The 20,810-nt window shown below is 39.4% G+C and overlaps 1 protein-coding gene across 1 annotated transcript in view; it reads left to right on the forward strand.

Moving 5' to 3' along the window:
• LOC109931996 (voltage-dependent calcium channel subunit alpha-2/delta-1) overlaps window positions 1–20,810 on the forward strand; it is a 612,802-nt gene that overhangs the window by 453,282 nt on the left and 138,710 nt on the right. Inside the window, exons 13-16 of the mRNA XM_048609958.1 lie at window positions 4,760–4,864; window positions 10,643–10,721; window positions 11,227–11,276; window positions 15,129–15,218. Of these exons, the coding sequence (XP_048465915.1) occupies window positions 4,760–4,864; window positions 10,643–10,721; window positions 11,227–11,276; window positions 15,129–15,218 (324 nt within the window). The remainder of the gene's footprint in view (window positions 1–4,759; window positions 4,865–10,642; window positions 10,722–11,226; window positions 11,277–15,128; window positions 15,219–20,810) is intronic.

Below are 20,810 nucleotides of genomic sequence, written 5' to 3' on the forward strand. Positions count from 1 at the left end.
GGTGATATAATTTGGAATCATATTTAGTTTTAAAACAATAGACTGAATGTTACTGTACTAAAAACAAGAAAATATCATTGATACATATGATATCTGATAAGTGAGTGGCTGACAAACAATTCATTTATTTCATTTGACAAGGTGCCACACCACTGGCTGCTACATAAGATAAAGTTGCATGCTATTACAGGTAATGTATTGGCATGGATAGAGGATTGGTTGACCAGTAGAAAGCAAAGATTAGGGATAAATGGGTGTTTTTCTGGTTGGCAGTCAGTGGCTAGTGGTGTGCCTCAGGGATCAGTGTTGGGACCGCAATTGTTTACAGTTTACATAGATGTTTGGAGTTGGGGACTAAATGTGGTGTGTCAAAATTTGCAGATGACACTAAGGTGAGTGGTAGAGCAAAGTGTGCAGAAGACACAAAGTCTACAGAGGGATATAGATAGTCTAAGTGAGTGGGCAAAGGTCTGGCAGATGGAGTACAATGTTGATAAGTGTGAGGTCATCCATTTTGGTAGGAATAACAGCAAAATGGACAATGTTTTAAATGGTAAAAATTGCAGCACGCTGCTGTGCAGAGGGACGTGGGTGTCCTTGTGCATGAATCCCTAAAAGTAGGATTGCAGGTGCAGCAGGTACTTAAAAAGGCAAATGGAATTTTGTCTGTCATTGCTCGAGGGATGGAGTTTAAAAACAGGGAGGCTATGCTGCAGCTGTATAGAGTCCTGGTGAGGTCACGCCTGGAGTATTGTGTGCAGTTTTGGTCTCCTTACTTGAGAAGAGATATACTAGCACTGGAGGGGGTGCAGAGGAGATTCACTCGGTTGATTCCAGAATTGAGAGGGTTGGATTATGAGGAGAGACTGAGTAGACTGGGATTATACTCATTGGAATTCAGAAGAATGAGGGGAGATCTTATAGAAACATATAAGATTGTGAAGGGAATAGATAAGGTGGAGGCAGGGAGGTTGTTTCCGCCAGCAGGTGAAACTAGGACAAGAGGGCATCGCCTCAAAATAAAGGAAAGCAGATGTAGGACTGAGGTCAGGAGGAACTTCTTCACCCAAAGAGTTGTGAATCTGTGGAATTCCCTGCCCAGTGAAACGGTTGAAGCTACCTCGCTGAATGTTTTTAAGGCAAGGCTAGATAAATTTTTGAACAGTAAAGGAATTAAAGGTAATGGTGAGTGGGCGGGTAAGTGGAGCTGAGTCTCAAAAAGATCAGCCATGATCTTATTAAATGGTGGGGCAGGCTCGAGGGGCCAGATGGCCTACTCCTACTCCTACTCCTAGTTCTTATGTTCTTATATTCTTAGAAACACAGAACTCAAGAACAAAATAAATCAAAATAATTCAGAATGATTCAAATTGTATTTAAGATTTAGCATCCCAATGTCAAACATTCATAGAATCCTGCAACAGTGAAGGAGGTCATTCAGCCAATCATGTCTATGCAGGACCTGTGGTCAAGCTATTCAATTAGTTCCACTACTGTACTCTTTCTTCATTACCTTGTACGTGGTCTGCTTCAAAGTATTTAGCAGAATCCCTTTTGAAACATACTACTGAGTATGCTTTCACCACACTTTCACGGACTGTATTTCAGATCACAATTCACTGTCCAAAAAATATTTTCTGATGTAGCCTCTGATGTTTTTTTCCAATCATTTTAAATCTGACCTTTAGTCACTGGAAACAGGTTTTCCTTACTTACAATATCAAAATCTCCATCATGATTTTGAGCACTTTTACTAAATCTTAACTTTAACTACTCAACAGACAACAGCTCAGCTTTGCCATTCATTGCAAATATCTAATGTGCATAGTGGTTCTATGCTGTCTTAAAGAAACGATCCACCACTATGAATAATTCATGTGGAATCATTTTATGATCCCAGCTGATGTTAGTACTGTATAAGTCAGATTCCAGACTGAAGCCTGGGTTGATTGATCTTTACTATGGTTCCTTTTTAAATGTGAAATTCAGTTAATGAACTTATTTCTGAGAGTTTACAAGTGTATTTTTAGCACAATAAATAAATACTTGTTGGTCAGGAAAAGACATGAATTATATTACACTAAAGAAAAGGATTTGAAAACTTTTATTACAAATGCAAACTAAATCTCCAGCAAAGATTCACCACGATGTTCACACCACTGTTTCTTGCTCAGGCTGCAAATTTCTGCACATTCACTAGATGCTTTTGCTTTAGCTGGTAACTGTGCCTGCGACACCTGAAGTAAACGACAAACTAAACTCTAACTCCAAAGCAAACACGAGTTCCCTTATGTTAGTTTCTAGTTTCTTGCTGGATTTCTGAAAAGAATGTTCCAAGATTCTGTTTCCATTCTCTATAGCAAACAAGCACACAACTGCTGTCTGACTCACTTACGGAATTCTCTCTCTCTCTTTCTCTGTGTTTATGGACCTGTCATTAGGCAAGAGAACAGTTTTTGTTTCCTATTATTTTTTGGCTAACTACTAACCTTCACCTCTTCTCTTAAAGAGTAATAATACCTCATTAAAATGTATGTAAACAAGCAGGCCAACAGACTTCTTTTCACCATGGCACTGAAGACAACTCAAAAATGAAAATAAAACAAAGTATTCCCCCTTCTTAATTCACAAAATGTGGACATAAATTTGTACCTTCTTCCTAACAATAGGAAGCCTGATTTCAATTAACAGGCTGAGCAAAGTTTGACGTCTTTCACCTTGGTCATTTTCAGCCACTCATATTTTCATCCAGCCACTTTGCAACTCAGTAAAGAATTTCTGATATTGAAAATATTTAAAAATAATAAGAGTACCACTTCAGTGTATAATTATGGTATCAACATTTGTTTTTGAAATAATTGTTTTATGAAATAGGGAATCCAATTAAAATAGTTCACCATATCTATATGAAGGTGCTTTTAAACAATGATGGTGAAAATCAAAACCACTTCATATTGATGCTACAGTCTGAGTCTAAATGGATGCTAAAAATAACAGATATTAAAGAAATGAAATAATTGGGATCATGTGGCAGAAATGATGTGTTGTTATTATTAGGTATCATGATGTTGGATTCTTATGTACAAATGGGGTTAAAGAATGAAAACAATTTAAAGTTGTCAAGATATTGTAAACTAAACAATGTGCCTGGTCAGTTAATGGATGGAGAAGCCAGGCCATTTCAGCTGGGGTGCAGGGATAGTAGGAACTGCAGATGCTGGAGAGTCTGAGATAACAAGGTGTAGAGCTGGATGAACACAGCAGGCCAATGTTCATCCAGCTCTACACCTTGTTATCTCAGCTGGGGTGCAAATGGGTTAAATATGGTGGTTTTTTTTAATCATCTGAAGGGTCTTAGTAAAGTTTATAACTACTGATTGCTTCTGTTTGCTTACCTATTGACTATGAATATATCAGTTGGTCAGTTTATAGATGATGCCACAGTCTAGGGAAATGTTGATTGTGTTGCTTGCTGGAATAAAGAAAGATTGCTCGAGGACATAAGGGATAACCAGAGTACAATAAAATGAGACAACAAGGTGCAGGGCTGGATGAACCGCAGGAAGTGCTACACCTGCCCCCATACCTCCTCCCTCACCCCCATCCCAGGCCCCAAGAAGACTTTCCACATCAAGCAGCTGTTCACCTGCACATCTGCCAATGTGGTATATTGCATCCGCTGTACCCGGTGTGGCTTCCTCTACATCAGGGAAACCAAGCGGAGGCTCGGGAACCGCTTTGCAGAACACCTACGCTCGGTTCGCAACAAACAACTGCACCTCCCAGTCGCGAACCATTTCAACTCCCCCTCCCATTCCTCAGACAACATGTCCATCCTGGGCCTCCTGCAGTGCCACAACGATGCCACCCAAAGGTTGCAGGAACAGCAACTCATATTCCGCTTGGGAACCCTGCAGCCCAATGGTATCAATGTGGATTTCACAAGTTTCAAAATCTCCCCTCCCCCTACCGCATCCCAAAACCAGTCCAGCTCGTCCCTGCCTCCCTAACCTGTTCTTCCTCCCACCTATCCCCTCCTCCCACCTCAAGCCGCACCTCCATCTCCTACCGACCAACCTCATCCCGCCCCCTTGACCTGTCCGTCCTCCCTGGACTGACCTATCCCCTTCCTAGCTCCCCACCTACATTCACCTTTACTGGCCCCGTCCCCGCCTCTTCGACCTGTTTGTTTACTGTCCACCTATCCTCTCCTCTATCCCTCTTCTATCCGCCTCCCACTCTCTCCCTATTTATTTCAAAACCCCCTTCCCCTCCCCCTTTTCTGATGAAGGGTCTAGGCCCGAAACGTCAGCCTCTCTGCTCCTATGATGCTGCTTGGCCTGCTGTGTTCATCCAGCCCTGCACCTTGTTGTCTCGGATTCTCCAGCATCTGCAGTTCCTACTATCTCTGATACAATAAAATGAGTTTTCTGTTTCATTCCTGGGCTTATAACATATTACCCTAAATATAAGGCAGGTGACCCAGAAAATGACCCAGTCCATTTAGAGCAAGGGCTTACTAACTGAGTGGTCTGAAATGATAACCTCAAAGACTATTTAGGGTAAAAAGCCTGAAAATGTATCAGAAGCCCAGAAGCCTAAGAAGCGAAATTTGAAGACTAGGAAATATAAAAAAATTGTTATTTTTTTGAAACATGTCAATGTGCAATGCAATATGATTTAAGAAGCATCTTATGAGTTTCAAAATTGAAGAAAATAAATCAATGACAGAGTAATGTTTTCTATTCCTTCCCTGCAGTTCAATGTTTCCAGAGCTAATTGCAACAAGATCATCATGCTATTTACAGATGGTGGAGAAGAAAGAGCCCAGGATATCTTCACAACATACAACCACGATAAAAAAGTAAGTACTTGCGAAGCTACTCATTTTGATTTTAAAAATGCAATGCTAATACCATTAAAATTGATTTTTACAGTGGATGGAAATGATCTCAGTGAATTTGGCCATACATACAATATTCTATAACTCAATAGAGGGCATGTTTGTCTTGTTTGCAAAAACAGACTTATTGAGACCGGATCCAGTCAAAGATTTTCTTCGGCTAAGAATTATTCAGCATAACTTAAAAATATAATACCACGTGAGAGAATTAGCTGACAATACAGCGCTTTAAACTGGGATATGTACATGTTTCCCTTTAGGTGAATAATTTCTATTACTTGGAAAGTAAAGCAAAAACTGGAGTCAGATTAATCTCTTTCCAAAATCTTACAGTGTATTTGTTTGAATGATATAACAATTCCTCCTCAGCATTATAATGCTATTAAATGTACTCATCAGTTAAATGATATAAGTTCAGGAAAAACTTGCACTAAGAGCAAAAGTTTGATTCCCTTGCTGAACAAAACTTTTCTCTGTCCACCTTAACAACATTCAATGACCCCTCCTCTAATGCTTTCTGTAGCAGACAGTTCCAAAGTGTCACAACTCTCTGAGAGAAAAGATTTCCTGATCTCTGCCCTAAAAGGAAAACCCATAATTTTCAAGCAGTCGCCCCTCATTCTGGACTCACCCCAAAAGTGAACTTCCTTTCTACATCCACCTGTCGAGACCAACCAGGATCTTCCAACAGGCTTTTCCAACAATTGACTATGGATTCATGGTCATCATTAGACTCTTAATTCCAGATATTTATTGAGCTCAAATTCCACCATCTGCTGTGGCGGGATTTGAACCCAGTCCCCAGAACATTATCTGATTAGATAATTTAGATAATTAGATTCTAGGTTAATAGTCCAATGAAATACCACTAGGCCATCACAATTCTAATTTCCCAAAAAAGACATCAAATTAACTATACAATTGTTTCTGTTTTTTTTACCTCCCTCCCTTTTGGAATAGAGAAGCTATATTTGCTACTTTCCAGTTTAATGGAATATTTTCAGAATCTATCAGATTTACCCAATTACTATCTCATTAACCACCTCAGAGACCTCTGAGCCCAAAGTTCCATGGCTTTGTTCAGTACCACTTCTCTGGTGACCATAATCTCACCAAGTGACCTTTTAAATGTGGCACCAGCATCAGGGATGCCAGTATAGGCCAAGATATCCTGGCAACGTTGAGTACCTCTGGCCACAGCCAATGGGAGAATCAGGCTAGAATTGGATGAAAGGGGTTCCACAAGGACGTGGTAACTGGTTAATGAAACCATTTTGAGATGATCATTCAGGAATATCTATTTGGCTTTGCAGAGAGAAACCTTCTGTCAAACTCAACTTTGATTGAAAATTTCACTTTGCCAAAATATGTTAAGATTCAGCCCCAACAGACTGTGGTTTCAAGTAGTAACCACCGAACAGATGTATGAAAAGTATTGAGTATTCAGCAGCAATAGACAATAAGGCAATAGATAATATAGGACAAAGCATCGCATCCATAAACATCCACTCCCTCCATCACCGATGCTCAGTTACAGTCGTGTGTTCCATCTACAAGATGCACTGCAGAAATTCACCAAAGCTCCTTACTTTTCAAACAGCACTTTTCAAACCCATGACCACCACCATCTAGAAGAACATGGGCAGTAGTTGCATGGGAGTACCATCACCTGAGAGTTTCTCTCCAAGCCACTTACCCTGCCTACTCAGAAATATATCACCATTCATTCAATGTTGCTGGGTCATTACTCCGCTCCTGGTGGCATTGTGGGTTTACCTGAACCATACAGATGGCAACGGTTCAGGAAGGTAGCTCACCACCATCTTCTCAAGGGCAAATGCTGGCCAAGCCAGTTAAAGTCAGATCTCATGAATGTATAAAATGAAACACATTTATCCATACTTGTCCAAATGAAAACAACAAATGGTGAGTCTATTGTCTATTCTTTCATTAGTAGGAAAGTATGGAGCTACAAAAGATTGTGCAATGGAGCTACTGAGATTGAAAAAAATACATTTAGTTCTGTTAGACCCTCGGGGCCTCGAACCCACCTTATAATGTTATCAGAAGAACTAATGCACTGATTGAAACTGTCCAACATATATCTTCCATTCCCTTTAAAGTTTCAAAAGGAGCAGGAAAGATCAAATGTATAAAACAAAAGCAAAATATTGCGGATGCTGGAAATCTGAAGTATAATCCAAACAATAAACAGAAAATGTTGAAAATACTCAACAAGTCATTGGTGGTCATTGATGAAAGGGCATTGTGATGAAACATTAACTCTGCTTCTCTCTGCTCAACAACTTCCTGACATGCTGAGTACTTTTTGCATTTTCTCTTTCTTAATCCAATGTATATTTCTCATATTTGCACAAGGGTATGAGGCAACTGTCAGATTTCAAACATGGGGAGTGTTATCTGACCAGGGTATACACTTCTGCTGGTCCAAATCAAGGATTTGAAGGTGATTAGACCACACAGTATGGAGCTGGAGGAACACAGCAGGTCAGGCAGCATCAGAGGAGCAGGAAAGTTGACGTTTCAGGTCAGGACCCTTCTTCAGAAATGGGGAGGGGTAAGGGAGCTCAGAAATAAATAGAGAGGTGGAGTTGGGGAAGGTAGGTGGGATGGTGATAGGCAAGTGCAGGTAGGGAGTGATGGGGATTGGTCAGTGGGATGGGTGGGGCAGATACGTGGGAGAGAAGGTGGACAAGTTATTTCAGGTCAAGGAGGCAGGGATGAGAGGGAGGCTTGGATATGGGATGAGGCTGAGTGGGGAGATTTTAAAAGTGGTGAATTCTGTGTTTAGGCCTGACTCCAGCATCTGCAGTTCTTGCTATCTCTTTGGAGGTGAATTGCTGCTTTTCATAGTGGAAGCAAATTTATTGTAATGTTCCCCTGATGTTCATCCAATGCATGACAGCTGCCCATGTTTCCCTGTACAATATCTTAATTTAGTTCATTTCAGGACAAAGTTGGCAGTTTTGGTTTTGACTTGTTTTGCTGACGAGAAATGACTTGAAAGTGATATTTGGACAATGCTGTAAAGAAAGACATTAAGGAGGGCTGCTGCAGCAAGCCTTGAAGAAATGTGTTTCCTGCTGTTAACAAAAACACATCACATCAATGGACACCATTTCAGACTTGCTGCTTTCTTAAGACTGTCAGCCAATTAGTTCACTTGGAATGGTCAACTATTTTGCTTTGATGCATTCATCTCATGTGATTTTGGAACAGAGAGAAAATACAATAGCTTCTTTGATTTTTCAGTGTTGTAGTCAAACTAAGACCAAAATTAGCAGATAAATATTTAATTCAGGCCCTTCTATAAATTGCTGTAGCTGTTTCCAGACAGGAAGTTATGTTTGTGCTTGTTCTTTTGTTATTTGCACATACAATATCATTTGGACTTATGCCCATTGTAAAATTGAACATGAACTTCCTAAACTGGCAAATGAGGACTTTTCCAGTAACTAAATGTTTCACAGAACCTTGTGTGACGCAGCTTGTTTCACGTCTGTTATTAACTGGAAGTTTTATATGGTCTTTGCCTTTGATTTGAAATGTGAAAAAAAAACTAACACTACCACACGGCCAATTTTACCGTAACCATGAACTGAGAGCCAACATTATTCTTGGAAATACTCAGCAGGTCAGACAGCGTCTGTGGAAAAAGAAACCTTGATATTTCAAAACAATACTTATTTATCAGAACTGGAAATGTTGGAGTCATAATAGGATTTAAGCAAATGAAAGCAGCGAGGGTGGAAAAAGAACAGTAGAATCATTCTGAGATGTTTAGCAAACAAAAGAGATTCAGTGACAGAGGGGTTGGTGGTCTAGTGCCAAAGGCAGTGGTAATGAGTCAAACAAAGAAACAAACAATGGCAGAACTAGAGCAAAATGAAAAGAAAACTGAAAGTAAAACTGAAACATGCAGAGATAAAGGAAAGAGAATGGGGTATGGATTAGGATCTGAAATTGTTGAATTTAGTATCAAATCAGGCAGACTGTAGAATGTCTAAACAATAGACAACCTTACTGAGTGAAGATTAGAGCTCTGGCTTTGATTTCTAGATTGACATCGCACATCAGGAATGTGTGGTTCCCACTCACTGTATTCTGGGCTGAGGAAGCCCATAAAATCCTCCCACCGTATTGGACTTACCATCTTATTCGCTGATCTTGCAGCTATGAAGAATATTTTCATTTTGAGGCCTGGAAGATTGCTCATCAGTCAGCAAATCCTGCCACTATTTCACGTTGCTATCCAAGTAGAAGAATGACATATGCCAATACAATTCAACAGTTTATTAAGGCTATAATACCTATTAGAAATCCAATTACAAATCAATATAATTGAAAGAAATATAGATAGAGCTGCGATATACAGAGCATAGTGATTGATTGAATAACTCTTTAGTTATTGCAAAATCTGAAGTCCTAAAAAGATTTGAACAAATATTGTTTGACTGTCAGGACTGACTGAGGCCCAGTCCCCAGATTCCATTCAACATCACTTTAGATTGAGTTCTTCTACTTCCTCAAAGCTAAAGTCCTCTATGGTACATAGCTCCTTTAACTTTTCTCCCCAGTACTGTTTGGATCTTCCTTCTGTTTTATTGTGCACTTGGGATTTTTTTGTTACATTAAAGGGCCATGCAAAACACATAGATTGTGTTCATTTTGAAGCCATCTTTGCTGCAGTCTTTGTTTTGCTTTGTTTCATCTCCAACAATATCTCTTCACCATATGGCATTCTTCTTTGGCATAAGACATACCTCTCCTTTGGCCAGCCTCACTGCAGAGTCTTCCAAATACAGCTGTTCATTACTTTGTATATGATTTATACATAAACTGCAATCAAAAGAGGAAGGTTTGTTGTAGTTTCATTTTGGTACAGAATATTGCAACAGCTGATTTGGCATGTCCTGAGAGAAAAGTCTGAAATTTAAATCACGCAAAAGCCAGTAGACTGCTCAGGGAGAATAAGTTATCACCTAATGCTGAGGGCTGAATCTTACCCATTATTTTGGCCATGTCAAATTGCGTTAGATTCCGTGGAGGGTTTCTCTCCACAAAGTTGAGGGCATTTTCTCATGCTGTCGACCCCAGCTCACATCATTTACTATGTACACCATCCCTATTTAATCCCTCTCATCTGATGTTACCCAATTCTACCACTCTTCGTAGCTGGAAGAATTTGCCACTGGCTGGATGTCCTGAATGAACTGGCATCCTTGCTGCTGGTGCCATCTTTAAAAGGCGATTGTGCCTATAAACCATTCATTTGTTTTTAAAATAGAGTGTACAACTGAGGCAGTGATACTGAAGCATTGACAGTGGAAACGGTCAATACCCAGAGGACACAGATTTAACAGAAAATGCTAGAAATATTCAACAAGATTTTAATGCCATGAATTTTTATGATTTGGAATACAATGTGTGTAAAGGTATTCACAGGCGATTGGTGTTAACTTTGCCATAGGAATTTGTTAGAAATTTGAAAAGAAAAACAATTAAAGGATTATGGAGAAACAAAGTGCACTAATTAGACAGCTCCATTGATGAATTGGGACAAGCCTGATTGGGCCAATTTGTTCTGTCCTGCAAGATTCTGTGATTTTCTAACATAACTCTTACATCGCACAAAGATACAACAAGATATTGCAAAATGTGATAATAGCACATTGAAGATGTCCTTGTTTACTAAATAGTCATATCTTTTCATGTTAGGTGCGAGTGTTCACCTTTTCAGTTGGTCAACATAACTATGATAAAGGACCATTACAATGGATGGCCTGCACCAATAAAGGTATTTCCTGACTTATCTTTTATCTTATCTTTTATCCGTAGAATCATAGAAACCCTACAGTGTGGAAGCAGGCCATTTGGTCTATTGAGTCCACACCAACCCTCTGAAGAGCATCCCACCCAGATCCACTCCCCTATCCTATCCATCTAACAATCCACCCAGCCGACACATCCCTGGGCACTATGGGCAATTTAGCATGGCCAATGCACCTAACCTGCACATCTTTGGACTGTGGGAGAAAACTGGAGCCCCTGGAGGAAACCCACACAGACATGGGGAGAACATGCAAACTTCACACAGACAGTTGCCTGAGGGTGGAATCGAATCCAGGTCCCTGGTGCTGTGAAGCAGCAGTGCTAATCACTGAGCCACTGTGCTGCCCCTCCTACTGTAATTGTATATTCAAAGAACAATTGTCCATTTTTTAATTGTCCCATTCCCACTTTTTTAATTTAAAGGATGTGACTCTGAATACATTATAAACTATGTTATTTCTATATTTCAGGCTACTTTTTTGAAATTCCTTCCATCGGAGCAATACGTATCAACACACAGGTAATAATGTTACAGTTCAACTTACTAGGCTGAAACTACCTATTTTCATATACCTTTGTATATGCTATGGACTTTTTAAAAAAAATCTAAGAATAGATTGGATAATGGGGGATTTGTAGGTAAATACTTAAAAATCCTTTCTGTGGTAAAAATTGCAAATGATATTTGATTGTCTTCACATTGTACTGTACTAAATGTCATTAATTGCATTAATAATTTGTATTGACTTTTGCCTGGATAGCCCCACCAGTTCTATTAAAACAGATCCTGGTTAGTTGCTGATTTCTGATGGCTGCTCCTGAGTTCCTGTCCTTGGAGGTTACTATATAAAGGTGCTGATGTTCACTGGGTGTGGCATGGCAAATGACAAAGTCCTTTGTTATAATTTAATGGATTCAGTTCAGACTACCTGTTCCCAATCTTAGGTGCAGTAGGTTCGCTCTTCCTTGGCCTGCAGTATGACATGGAGAATATGAAAAGGTGACCCACTTTGCTCAGTAAGAGAGGAGGAACAAAAAAGGAATGGAAGAAAATTGTTGTAGTGCCTTTTATGACCAGTCTGAAAGTGTTTCACAAGCAAATTGAATCTATTTGAAATGTAATCATGTTGTAATGGAGGAAATGTGATCACCAGTTCACACACACAAACTCTCCAGACAGTAATGTGTGGAGTCTTTGTGTGATGTTGAATGAAGGATAAATATTGACCCTGGCTGACTTCCTCTGCTCTTCTTCAAAATAGTGCCTTGGGATAGTTTAAATGAAAGGACAGATGGGACCTTGGTTTTTATCACCCTATCTGAAAGATGGAACCTCTAGCATTGCTGCACTCACCCTGCACTGCATTGAAGGCTCACAACTGGGTTTTGTGCTCAAGCCTGGAAAGGGTCTTGAAGCCATCGCTTTATGCCTGAGAAGAAAGTGCTACCCCTCAGCTACGTCTGTGGAGGGGAGGAGGGCTTTCAGCAGGAGAATCTTGTGTCCTTTTTACTCATGTCTCTGAAAGAAAAAGGCACAAAGTTGAGGTTGTAGTAAAGAGTGTGCGTAAGGGAGTTGGTGGCGAGGGAACAAGAGATGCGTGCACACACCATCTGCAACTTCAAATCAGAAGAGGGTTGTGGGATGAGTGCAATTAGGATTCAGGATGAGAATTAGGTATGAGCATGCACAGTCTCTGTTGCAACCGCACAAATGATGACGAGGATCACTTCCTCCATCTGTGTGAGTACCTGCAGCCACTATCTCCCAAGAGAGAGGGAGGTGTGACATTGTGTATGATACATTCTGTTTGGATCGTGGCTCAATAACTGACTATAGATCCAAGCTGCAGAATGGGGGTGTGATGCAAAGCACATGAAGTTGAGATGCATATGTGAGGTATGAGTCAGAGATTGATAGAGATTGTAGCTGCAGACTGGCTTTTCAAGTAGAGGCTAGCTTTTAGTGCTGCTAGCTTTGTATGAACTTGCATCAAAGATACAGGCAGGGGTTAATCGCACATTCAAATCCTCAGCACATTTTCAGGTATATCCAATTGGGCCCCCACAGTGTCATCACAGAAATGTTCCTGCTCAGAGCCTTACATTCTTGTTATTTATAAAGAAAGACGTTATTTCACCATTCAGACTGCAGTGAACGTACTGGAGTTCAGGCACATTGAGTTGTAACACATTACCCTTTCCCTTTTGTGACCTGAGCTTCAGTCCAGCTAGATTGCTGGGAAGAAGCCCTGCCCCCTGACATGCCCACTGATTCTAAATGAAAGTGTTTGGTTAATCTGAACCCAGTTCCTACAGCTCAAGCACACATCTCAATATCATGGAAAGCTTTGCATTAATTAGCGATTTTTCAGAGAGGTCAACAGGAGGCCTGGCTTCAGCAATTATTTCTTTTGAAACAAAGTGTTTGGATTCGAGTGAAAGGACATTCGTTTATGACTGTTAGACTTGGGAACTACTGATGGAAAAACAGCATTCACACCAATAGTTAATATTTCTCATATCTGCTTAAAGTGTAAACATTTTGAGACATTGCTGGGGCATTTTTGAGTGCTCATTAATGTACATTCACATTTATGTGTTTCAATTTTCTTTTATAAAACTGTGACGATTCAGCCTGTAACTAAGCTGAGGAACCATCCGGTTAAACTTACTGGTATTCAAGATTAACTATAGATGCTCCATAAAGGCCATGATAATATGTCTTGTATTATAGAGTGAAATTTTGCTCTTATAGTTGTACCTTCTGATTAGCTATGAGTAAGAGCTTTAAGAGATCAGTACTTTGTGTCTGGTGTGTGTCATTTGTGCCACTTCTCAAAAGTCGTTGTCCTTCTGGGTGATCTTATTAAAAAGGAATGGAACTTTGTCAGTTTCTGCTACTTTCGCTGTTAGATTCTCAGCAAGACCTCCATTTTAACAATTAAACATTACAATTGTGTGTCATAGCACAAAAATCTTAGCTGTTCTTTACAATGTTGATCTAATGTGTAGTGATTATAATGAAGCCAGCCAGGTGGACCTCATACAGTATGAGTTCCCTGATTGAGGCTGTTAACCTGGTCCAATCAGGGAGCCCTGGCTGAAAGATATAAACAGGAGTGTCAGAGGTTCTGTCACTCTAGGAGCTGGCTCTGAGCTAACTGGGTCCGTGTCATGTTCTATGCACGTGTAAATAAAAGGTGTCTTGGTGACAGGATACTGGCGTTAATGGAGTTATTTCACACCTCTCAACTTAAATCTATGACCCCTGGTTATTGATATCTTTCCAAATGGAATGTGTGCAATTCCTTATATATGTCTCTCAGAGTCTTACACGCCACTATTAGGTCCTGTATCAAACTTTGCTGCCTAAGAAAAACAAACCCAACTTTCAAGGGTTAGACCATCTGAAATACAACCACAAGCCAGCAGCAGAATAAAAGTGCGTGGTGTAATGTTCCTGTCATTTTGAAATGGGAAGGTATGAAAATTCAGATCAAAGCACTCTGCTTACTGCTTTTATACCCACTGTGAGTGAAGTTGGTGAGATCTCAACTGGATTACCACTTTTAAGTTTGGGTATCATATCTTAAGAAATTTATATTATTGGTCTTGGAGGGAGCGTACCAGAAAGACATTAGACATAGTAAGAAATCACATGGCTCCAGGTTATAGTCCAACAGGTTTATTTGAAAACATAAGCTTTCAGAGCCTCAGTCCAACACCGGTACCTCCACATCATGGCATTAGACATGTAAGGTTTATTTGCGAGATTGGCTGTAAAACCTAGGCTTGTTTTAAAGGAAGTTAACAAGGTTGAAGGGTGATCTGATCAAGCTGTTGAAAATAATCCAGGAATTTAGTAGGTAAATGCAGAGAAAGCTGTCCTTCTGACTTGATTATCCAGAACAAGGAGCCACAATTTGACAACCTCCCCTGACCACCACCTCTTTATCTCAGATTATCCATTCAGAGCAGGCAAGCCACTGGGTCTATATAAATAAGAGCTGGCCATTCAAATTCACTTAGCCTCACAATTCACCTCAGGGGCTGATCTGTTGGCACATATCGCCAGTCAATGGTCCTGGAGTTAAAAGTCGCCTTAATGGAAGGTTTGAGTCATTATGAGCAACCACATAGAAGGTTGGCTAGCATATTTTATTCTGGGGTGTCTCTAGGAGGAAGTTATGATTGGTTTACTTAGAAGCACAATCTATTATATAGGAAGGTCAATGCTCTACCGAGTACTATTCTTTTAAAATCTTAATATTTCCACATCTATAGAGCATAGTGAAAAATAAGAATTATTTTCTGTGGTTACCGTTGTGGATAGCTTTGATTGCTGTGATCAATTATTCGGTTTATTCCATAGGAATACTTGGATGTGCTTGGAAGACCAATGGTTTTAGCTGGCACAAAGGAAAAACAAGTTCAGTGGACCAACGTGTACCTGGATGCATTGGTATGATGTGAATGATTTGTACTTATCACAGCTGGCATTTGCATTGAGTGAGTGATATTACTTCAAGAGAAGTTCAAAATAGCCAATAGAGTGGGATATCAGAAGAATACATTCTTTGTAACGTATACCATGTCTGCGTTTGAAATAGTGGAAATGTCAACAGTTATCAAAAGCAATCTTGTCAGACACATTCAAATTGTTTTGAACTAACTAACATGTGATGCCCTTGACGGCTGAATAAGGAATTATTTTGAATTGGATAAATCAGGTCTCAAATAAACAATGGACCCTTTATTCCAAGCTGAAAAATTGTGGCATGACAATTGAATGGCACTGATAGAGGAAATCCAGAGACATTGCAGCTGAAAAACAAAGAAGATGCTGCCTATCTTAATGAAAAGTAAAGCAAACGACATGATTGAGTTCAATTTAATTTTGCTCCTTTTCATTTGTTGCTCAACTCTTTCAAATAGATTTGCAGCATTTTCTGCTGAAAATGTGACAAGATATTTCATGCAGCACTTAGCTTCTCCTTTACATGTACTTTGGAAATTGCTGTAAGCAAAAAGCATTCAAAAAAGACTTCTGGAAAAAGGAGGTATTAATGAGGCATTTATCCAGGGAAGATTCAAGTGTTGTTGTGTTTATTTTCATTTTGTAATTATGAATTCAAAAGCAGACAGAATTAACCTGGGCTGTTTGACATGAATCGCAGCCATGTTGTCCTTATTCACTGATAATATAAGCATCATAATAACACTTAGTAAAAGAGTCCAAAGTGCTTCACAATATTCTAATCGCACAGTCTTGGTTATCATTTACTCCAGTTCGTTTTTCTTACGTTTAGTTACAAAGGTTTTGATTTCTGTTTGAATTTTAAAATCTTCAAATAGGGCTCAAAAATTTCTGGATTTTCACTGGACTCTTTAAATAGTTGTTTCGATAAAGAGCACTGTAAAATTGTGGTAATGTTACTGAACGCATAATTCATTGGCCTAACCTAATACTCCAGAGTTTTGAGTTAAATTCCCACCATGACAGACAGTGGAACCTACATCTTTAAATTTATAAATCTGGGATAAATATTTCAAACTAATAATGAAGATCATAGAATTGCTGTACAAACTCACTCTGTTCACCAACGATGTATATGACTCCAGAACCACACCAATAGACTTTAATCTGCGATGGCTTGGTAAGCCATTCGGTAGTAGGCTGCTCTTCGCTCAAGGGAAAGTAGGGAAGGGAAATAAATGCTGGCCTTGACAGGGATCTGACATCCCAAGAATGGAAAATGTTACATCGAAGAGGTACAATGTGACAGCGCTTGATGTATCTGCTGTAGCTTGACAAGTTAAGAGATGAATTGTCTCTCGGGAAGGTTTCTCTCCTTCCCGCATGTCATACAAGTGCTTTTCAACAGTATTTAATTTTCTGGCCCCACTATGCTATTGTCAAATGTGCCCTTCAAATTTGAAAGAAATATTGATGTCCTTTAGCTGAAGGCTGCAGCATGAGGATTGTGGCTGTTCATTGCTGTGCTTGGAAATACATGGTTATAACAGGGATGTGAGGTGGTACCTTCCAGGCTCCAAGGAGCTGAGTTTTGAAGGCAGAACTGGGAGAAAATTCACAGCTTAGGGTATCAAGTCAACGTGTCCAACTCCAGGCAATTCTACTGGAGAGGCTGTGGGCCGGTCTTCTCACGGAGATACGGTAGGGTGTAGAACCCAAAAAACATTTTGTAAATATTGAATCTGGTGCTTAAACCACTCATTTTATTTATGTATCAATGCTGTAAAATAAAAATATCCACCAGTCTGTGGAGCCATGGCATGTTGCAGTTTGCCCCGAAATATTCATTCCAACCTTTACTCATTGTCCTTTATGACCTTCTTGAGTTATTTGTAGTATATGACATCTCACATGACATCGCCAATAAAGGGGAGCAATCCCTTGATGATATCATAAATACTGAGCTGGTACAAAAGGTTAACATTATTGCTTTCAGTCGTGCTCTGAACTGGTTGAAAGTAAAGTGGTATTTATCTTATTCAGCTCATTCTTCATGGAAACTCAAGAAACCTTTCCCCACCTCCATTATTATTTCCCAGTTCAGTTCAGTTTTACTGTTCCCTTCTTTTAGTTAAATTGCTATGATTTCTCCTCATTGCTGCCTTGTAGTATAGGATTCAAAGTGCAATGACCAAATTTACTAAGCTTTAAATAACACGCTTTACTGGAACTGTCCAAGACATTTCCTTTCTCCCATAAGGTTCTATTTTTGTTTAATTTGATCTGTCCTTTTGGGAAAATATTATCAAGTACAGATGATAAATCCAAATTGCAACATTACTTTCTAATATTGTGCATTAATGAATATATTGAGGGATCGAGATTTTTTTTTCTATAAATGTAAGAACTTCCATGATGCTTTATTGTTGTTAGTTGTTAATACTGCCTTTCCTTTTCTCAATTTTAGTTTTCATCCCAAAACAGATATTTTTGTTATTTGGACAATAATGTCATCTTGTAACCTTAAAAAGATTCATCAATTTGCACGACAGTATCCTTCAACAGTCGATTAAAATGTTGCATGGTATACATTATAATGTCCAATTGTTGGAAGACGTTGTATGTTCTAGTTACTGTAATCAGCACCATGGTAGATTTGTTACTGCTTGAAGGAATGCACAGTTACTCAGAGACTATAGAAAATAATTTGCAAACTACAAGCATAGAATTTAGTTCTATATCTTACCCCTAATCTCTTCTAGCATTTTAAAATCCTGGACCCCGCCTCTGATCAAATATCTAATATCTGCCAGCCTTGTGGTTTGGTAGAGTATTTTTTGAAATTAAAATGTGTAAATAGGAAAGGCAAATACATCAGAATCTATGGTAAGTGATATTTACAAGTGTGAAGAAATGAATGGCAGGGAAGCCTTAGAGGAAGAGGGATAGTCAAAGGATGAAAATAATGACAGGCGTGGAGATGAGGCAATGAAAAAGATGTGAGGAGTGTTCAAGAAAGTAAACCAAATGAGTTGGAAAGTGGAGAACAGAAGGAACTTGCAAGAATTGGAGAGTTAGGAAAGAAGCAAAAATTTACCTCGAAAATGGAAACAGTTTCACAGCAAATCAATATATTTATTAAAATAACGCTAGTGTCTTTGTGCAGACATTGTGATTTCTCCAAACACTAAAAATGCAGCAGTAAATTTCTTAAGCTAGCTAATAAGCCAGTCAAACATCTTGCTGATGGCCGTTGCTGTTCACACAAGAGGGGATGCTGGTGATAGTGTTATTCAACAATAAGCGAATATGATTATACATTGTTACATTATTGAACTAATTCATTACCTACCAGGGCAGCTGGAGAGCTTACCTCCAGATACTGAAAGAAATGAAGAATGAAAAACTGGTATCTATAATGTTGACTGTGAAACTACCAAATTGTCATAAAAATCCATCTGGTTTATGAAAATCTGGCCGTTGTGTGCTTCCAGATTAACAGCAATGTAATTGTCTTCTGAAACGGCCTGGATAACCACTCAGTTGTATTCAAGCAGCTTTGCAAGGGCAATTAGGGATGAGCAATAAATGATAGCCTTGTCAGTTACACCTACATCTTGTGAGTGAAATGTTTGTCATAGTGCTTTCACTAGAACCTCTATGCAACACAAAACAGAGACGAAAATTACAAATCTGGTTGCAAGGCTGAGAGTAATTCATTTGCTCTTTTATCAACCATCAGAGGGCCTGATGGACTCATTACATTTCTTCACTTCACCTGCACTAGAATTAAAACCCTCAGGCCAGTAATGACAATAAAACCTTGGATATAATGGGTTGCAATTTGCTGTTGGAATAAGTCTACGTGAGTAATGCTACCAGCCATTATTTAAACTTGTCCTTGGCAGTTTCATTTCCACAATATTTTATAGCTGAGTTTGGTAAGTGAGGGAAATGAGGTATCTGCAATCTGGATGAACATAACAAGCATCTCTTTAAACAATCAGATTGAAGGACGATAGAAGTAATGTCAAGAGAACTGTGAAAGAAGTGTGAATTAGACTGGATAAGTTCAATGTTTAATAATATGCGGAAAGGGAATTAAAAAATAAAAATAAGAATTGGATTAAGAGAAAAAAGTAGTTAGAGATATAGAAAGTAGAAAAGTAGCTCTTACATTAAATTTTATTTTTGCTGGCTTATAATTGTTACTTTTTGTTACCAGTCATTGACAGTAATACACACAGTTGAAAGCAAACATGTACAAAATCCAAATGGCTCAAAAAGGCTCTTGCATCACGTCAGACCAAATTTTACTTTCTGCAGTGAGTTTAGTTTGTCTTTATCGTTGAAAATACAGCAACTTTGCCATACTGAATGCATTTCCATGATGAGTCAGACACAGAAAACCCCATAAATGCAACATCAACTTTTGAATTTCTTTGTTAAACCAGCCATATACCCTCGCCTAAAGTACATACACCTAAAGTACAGCACAGGAACAGGCCCTTTGGCCCACTGTGTCTGTACTGATGATGGTTCCATTCCGGCCATGATGCCATTATTGTAACAGTAAGTTATGGATCTCCGTCACTCTAGAGCAAACAATGTGACAGGAACGTAATTTACCATTCAGGTGGAAATATCTGCATTTGTCACTTAAAAAGCAGTAAAAATAAGTTTATTTTCTAAATTTCAAACAATGAGTTTTAAGTAAAAATTGAAAGAACTGCAGATGCTGTGAATCAGCAACAAAAACATAAATTGCTGGAAAAAGCTCAGCAGGTTTGGCAGCATCTGTGGTGAGAAATCAGAGTTAACGTTTTGGGTTGAGTGACCCTTCCTCCGATGAGTTTTAAGTGCTAGATATCCTGTTCCCTATTTGTGGGTTTACAGGGGTGGTGGGGGATTGGAGTAGGGTTACAGGGTTCAGAAATCTATCATGTGGCCTCCAGTCACTCACTGCATCCCTGCCCCCAATCTGATGGCTGAGCTTGATGTGATGTTGCAGTGACGGTGGGGGATAACCCTGACTCCACCTTGGACTTATTGAGTACTTTAAATGACCGATCAGTGGCAATTCAAGGGCCTCATCCCACTGGCACCACTATTTCTCCCATGGCAGTGGGAAGCTTATGCCAAGAGGGTGTCCTGGCACCTGAGGCTGTGTGACCTGCTATTTGGATTGGCATGGGCGACCCTTTGTCTGTGCCCATTGGAGGTACCTCTCTCCCCATCCTCCCTGATAGCAAGATCACGCTGAGATAACAAGGTGTAGAGCTAGATGAACACAGCAGGCCAAGCAGCATCAGAGAAGCAGGGAAGCTGACGTTTCGGGCCTAGACCCTTCTTCAGAAATGGCTAAGATGGTTGAATGCATCAGTGTTTTTCTGGGCCCTCAGTCAAGTCTCATTGCTAATTTTTGACTGGTGGAGGTGGATAAATCATCACGGCCAGATCACCTGTATCCTAGGCTGTTAAAGGAAATTCAGAGGGAAATAACTGATGCTGTGAAGATTATTTTCCAATTCTCATGGGATTCAGGTGACAGACCAGATGTTAAAATTTTGTGAAAAT

The sequence above is a fragment of the Rhincodon typus genome, chromosome 22, assembly GCF_021869965.1.
Source record: "Rhincodon typus isolate 14 chromosome 22, sRhiTyp1.1, whole genome shotgun sequence".
In the NCBI taxonomy this organism is placed as follows: Eukaryota; Metazoa; Chordata; class Chondrichthyes; order Orectolobiformes; family Rhincodontidae; genus Rhincodon; species Rhincodon typus.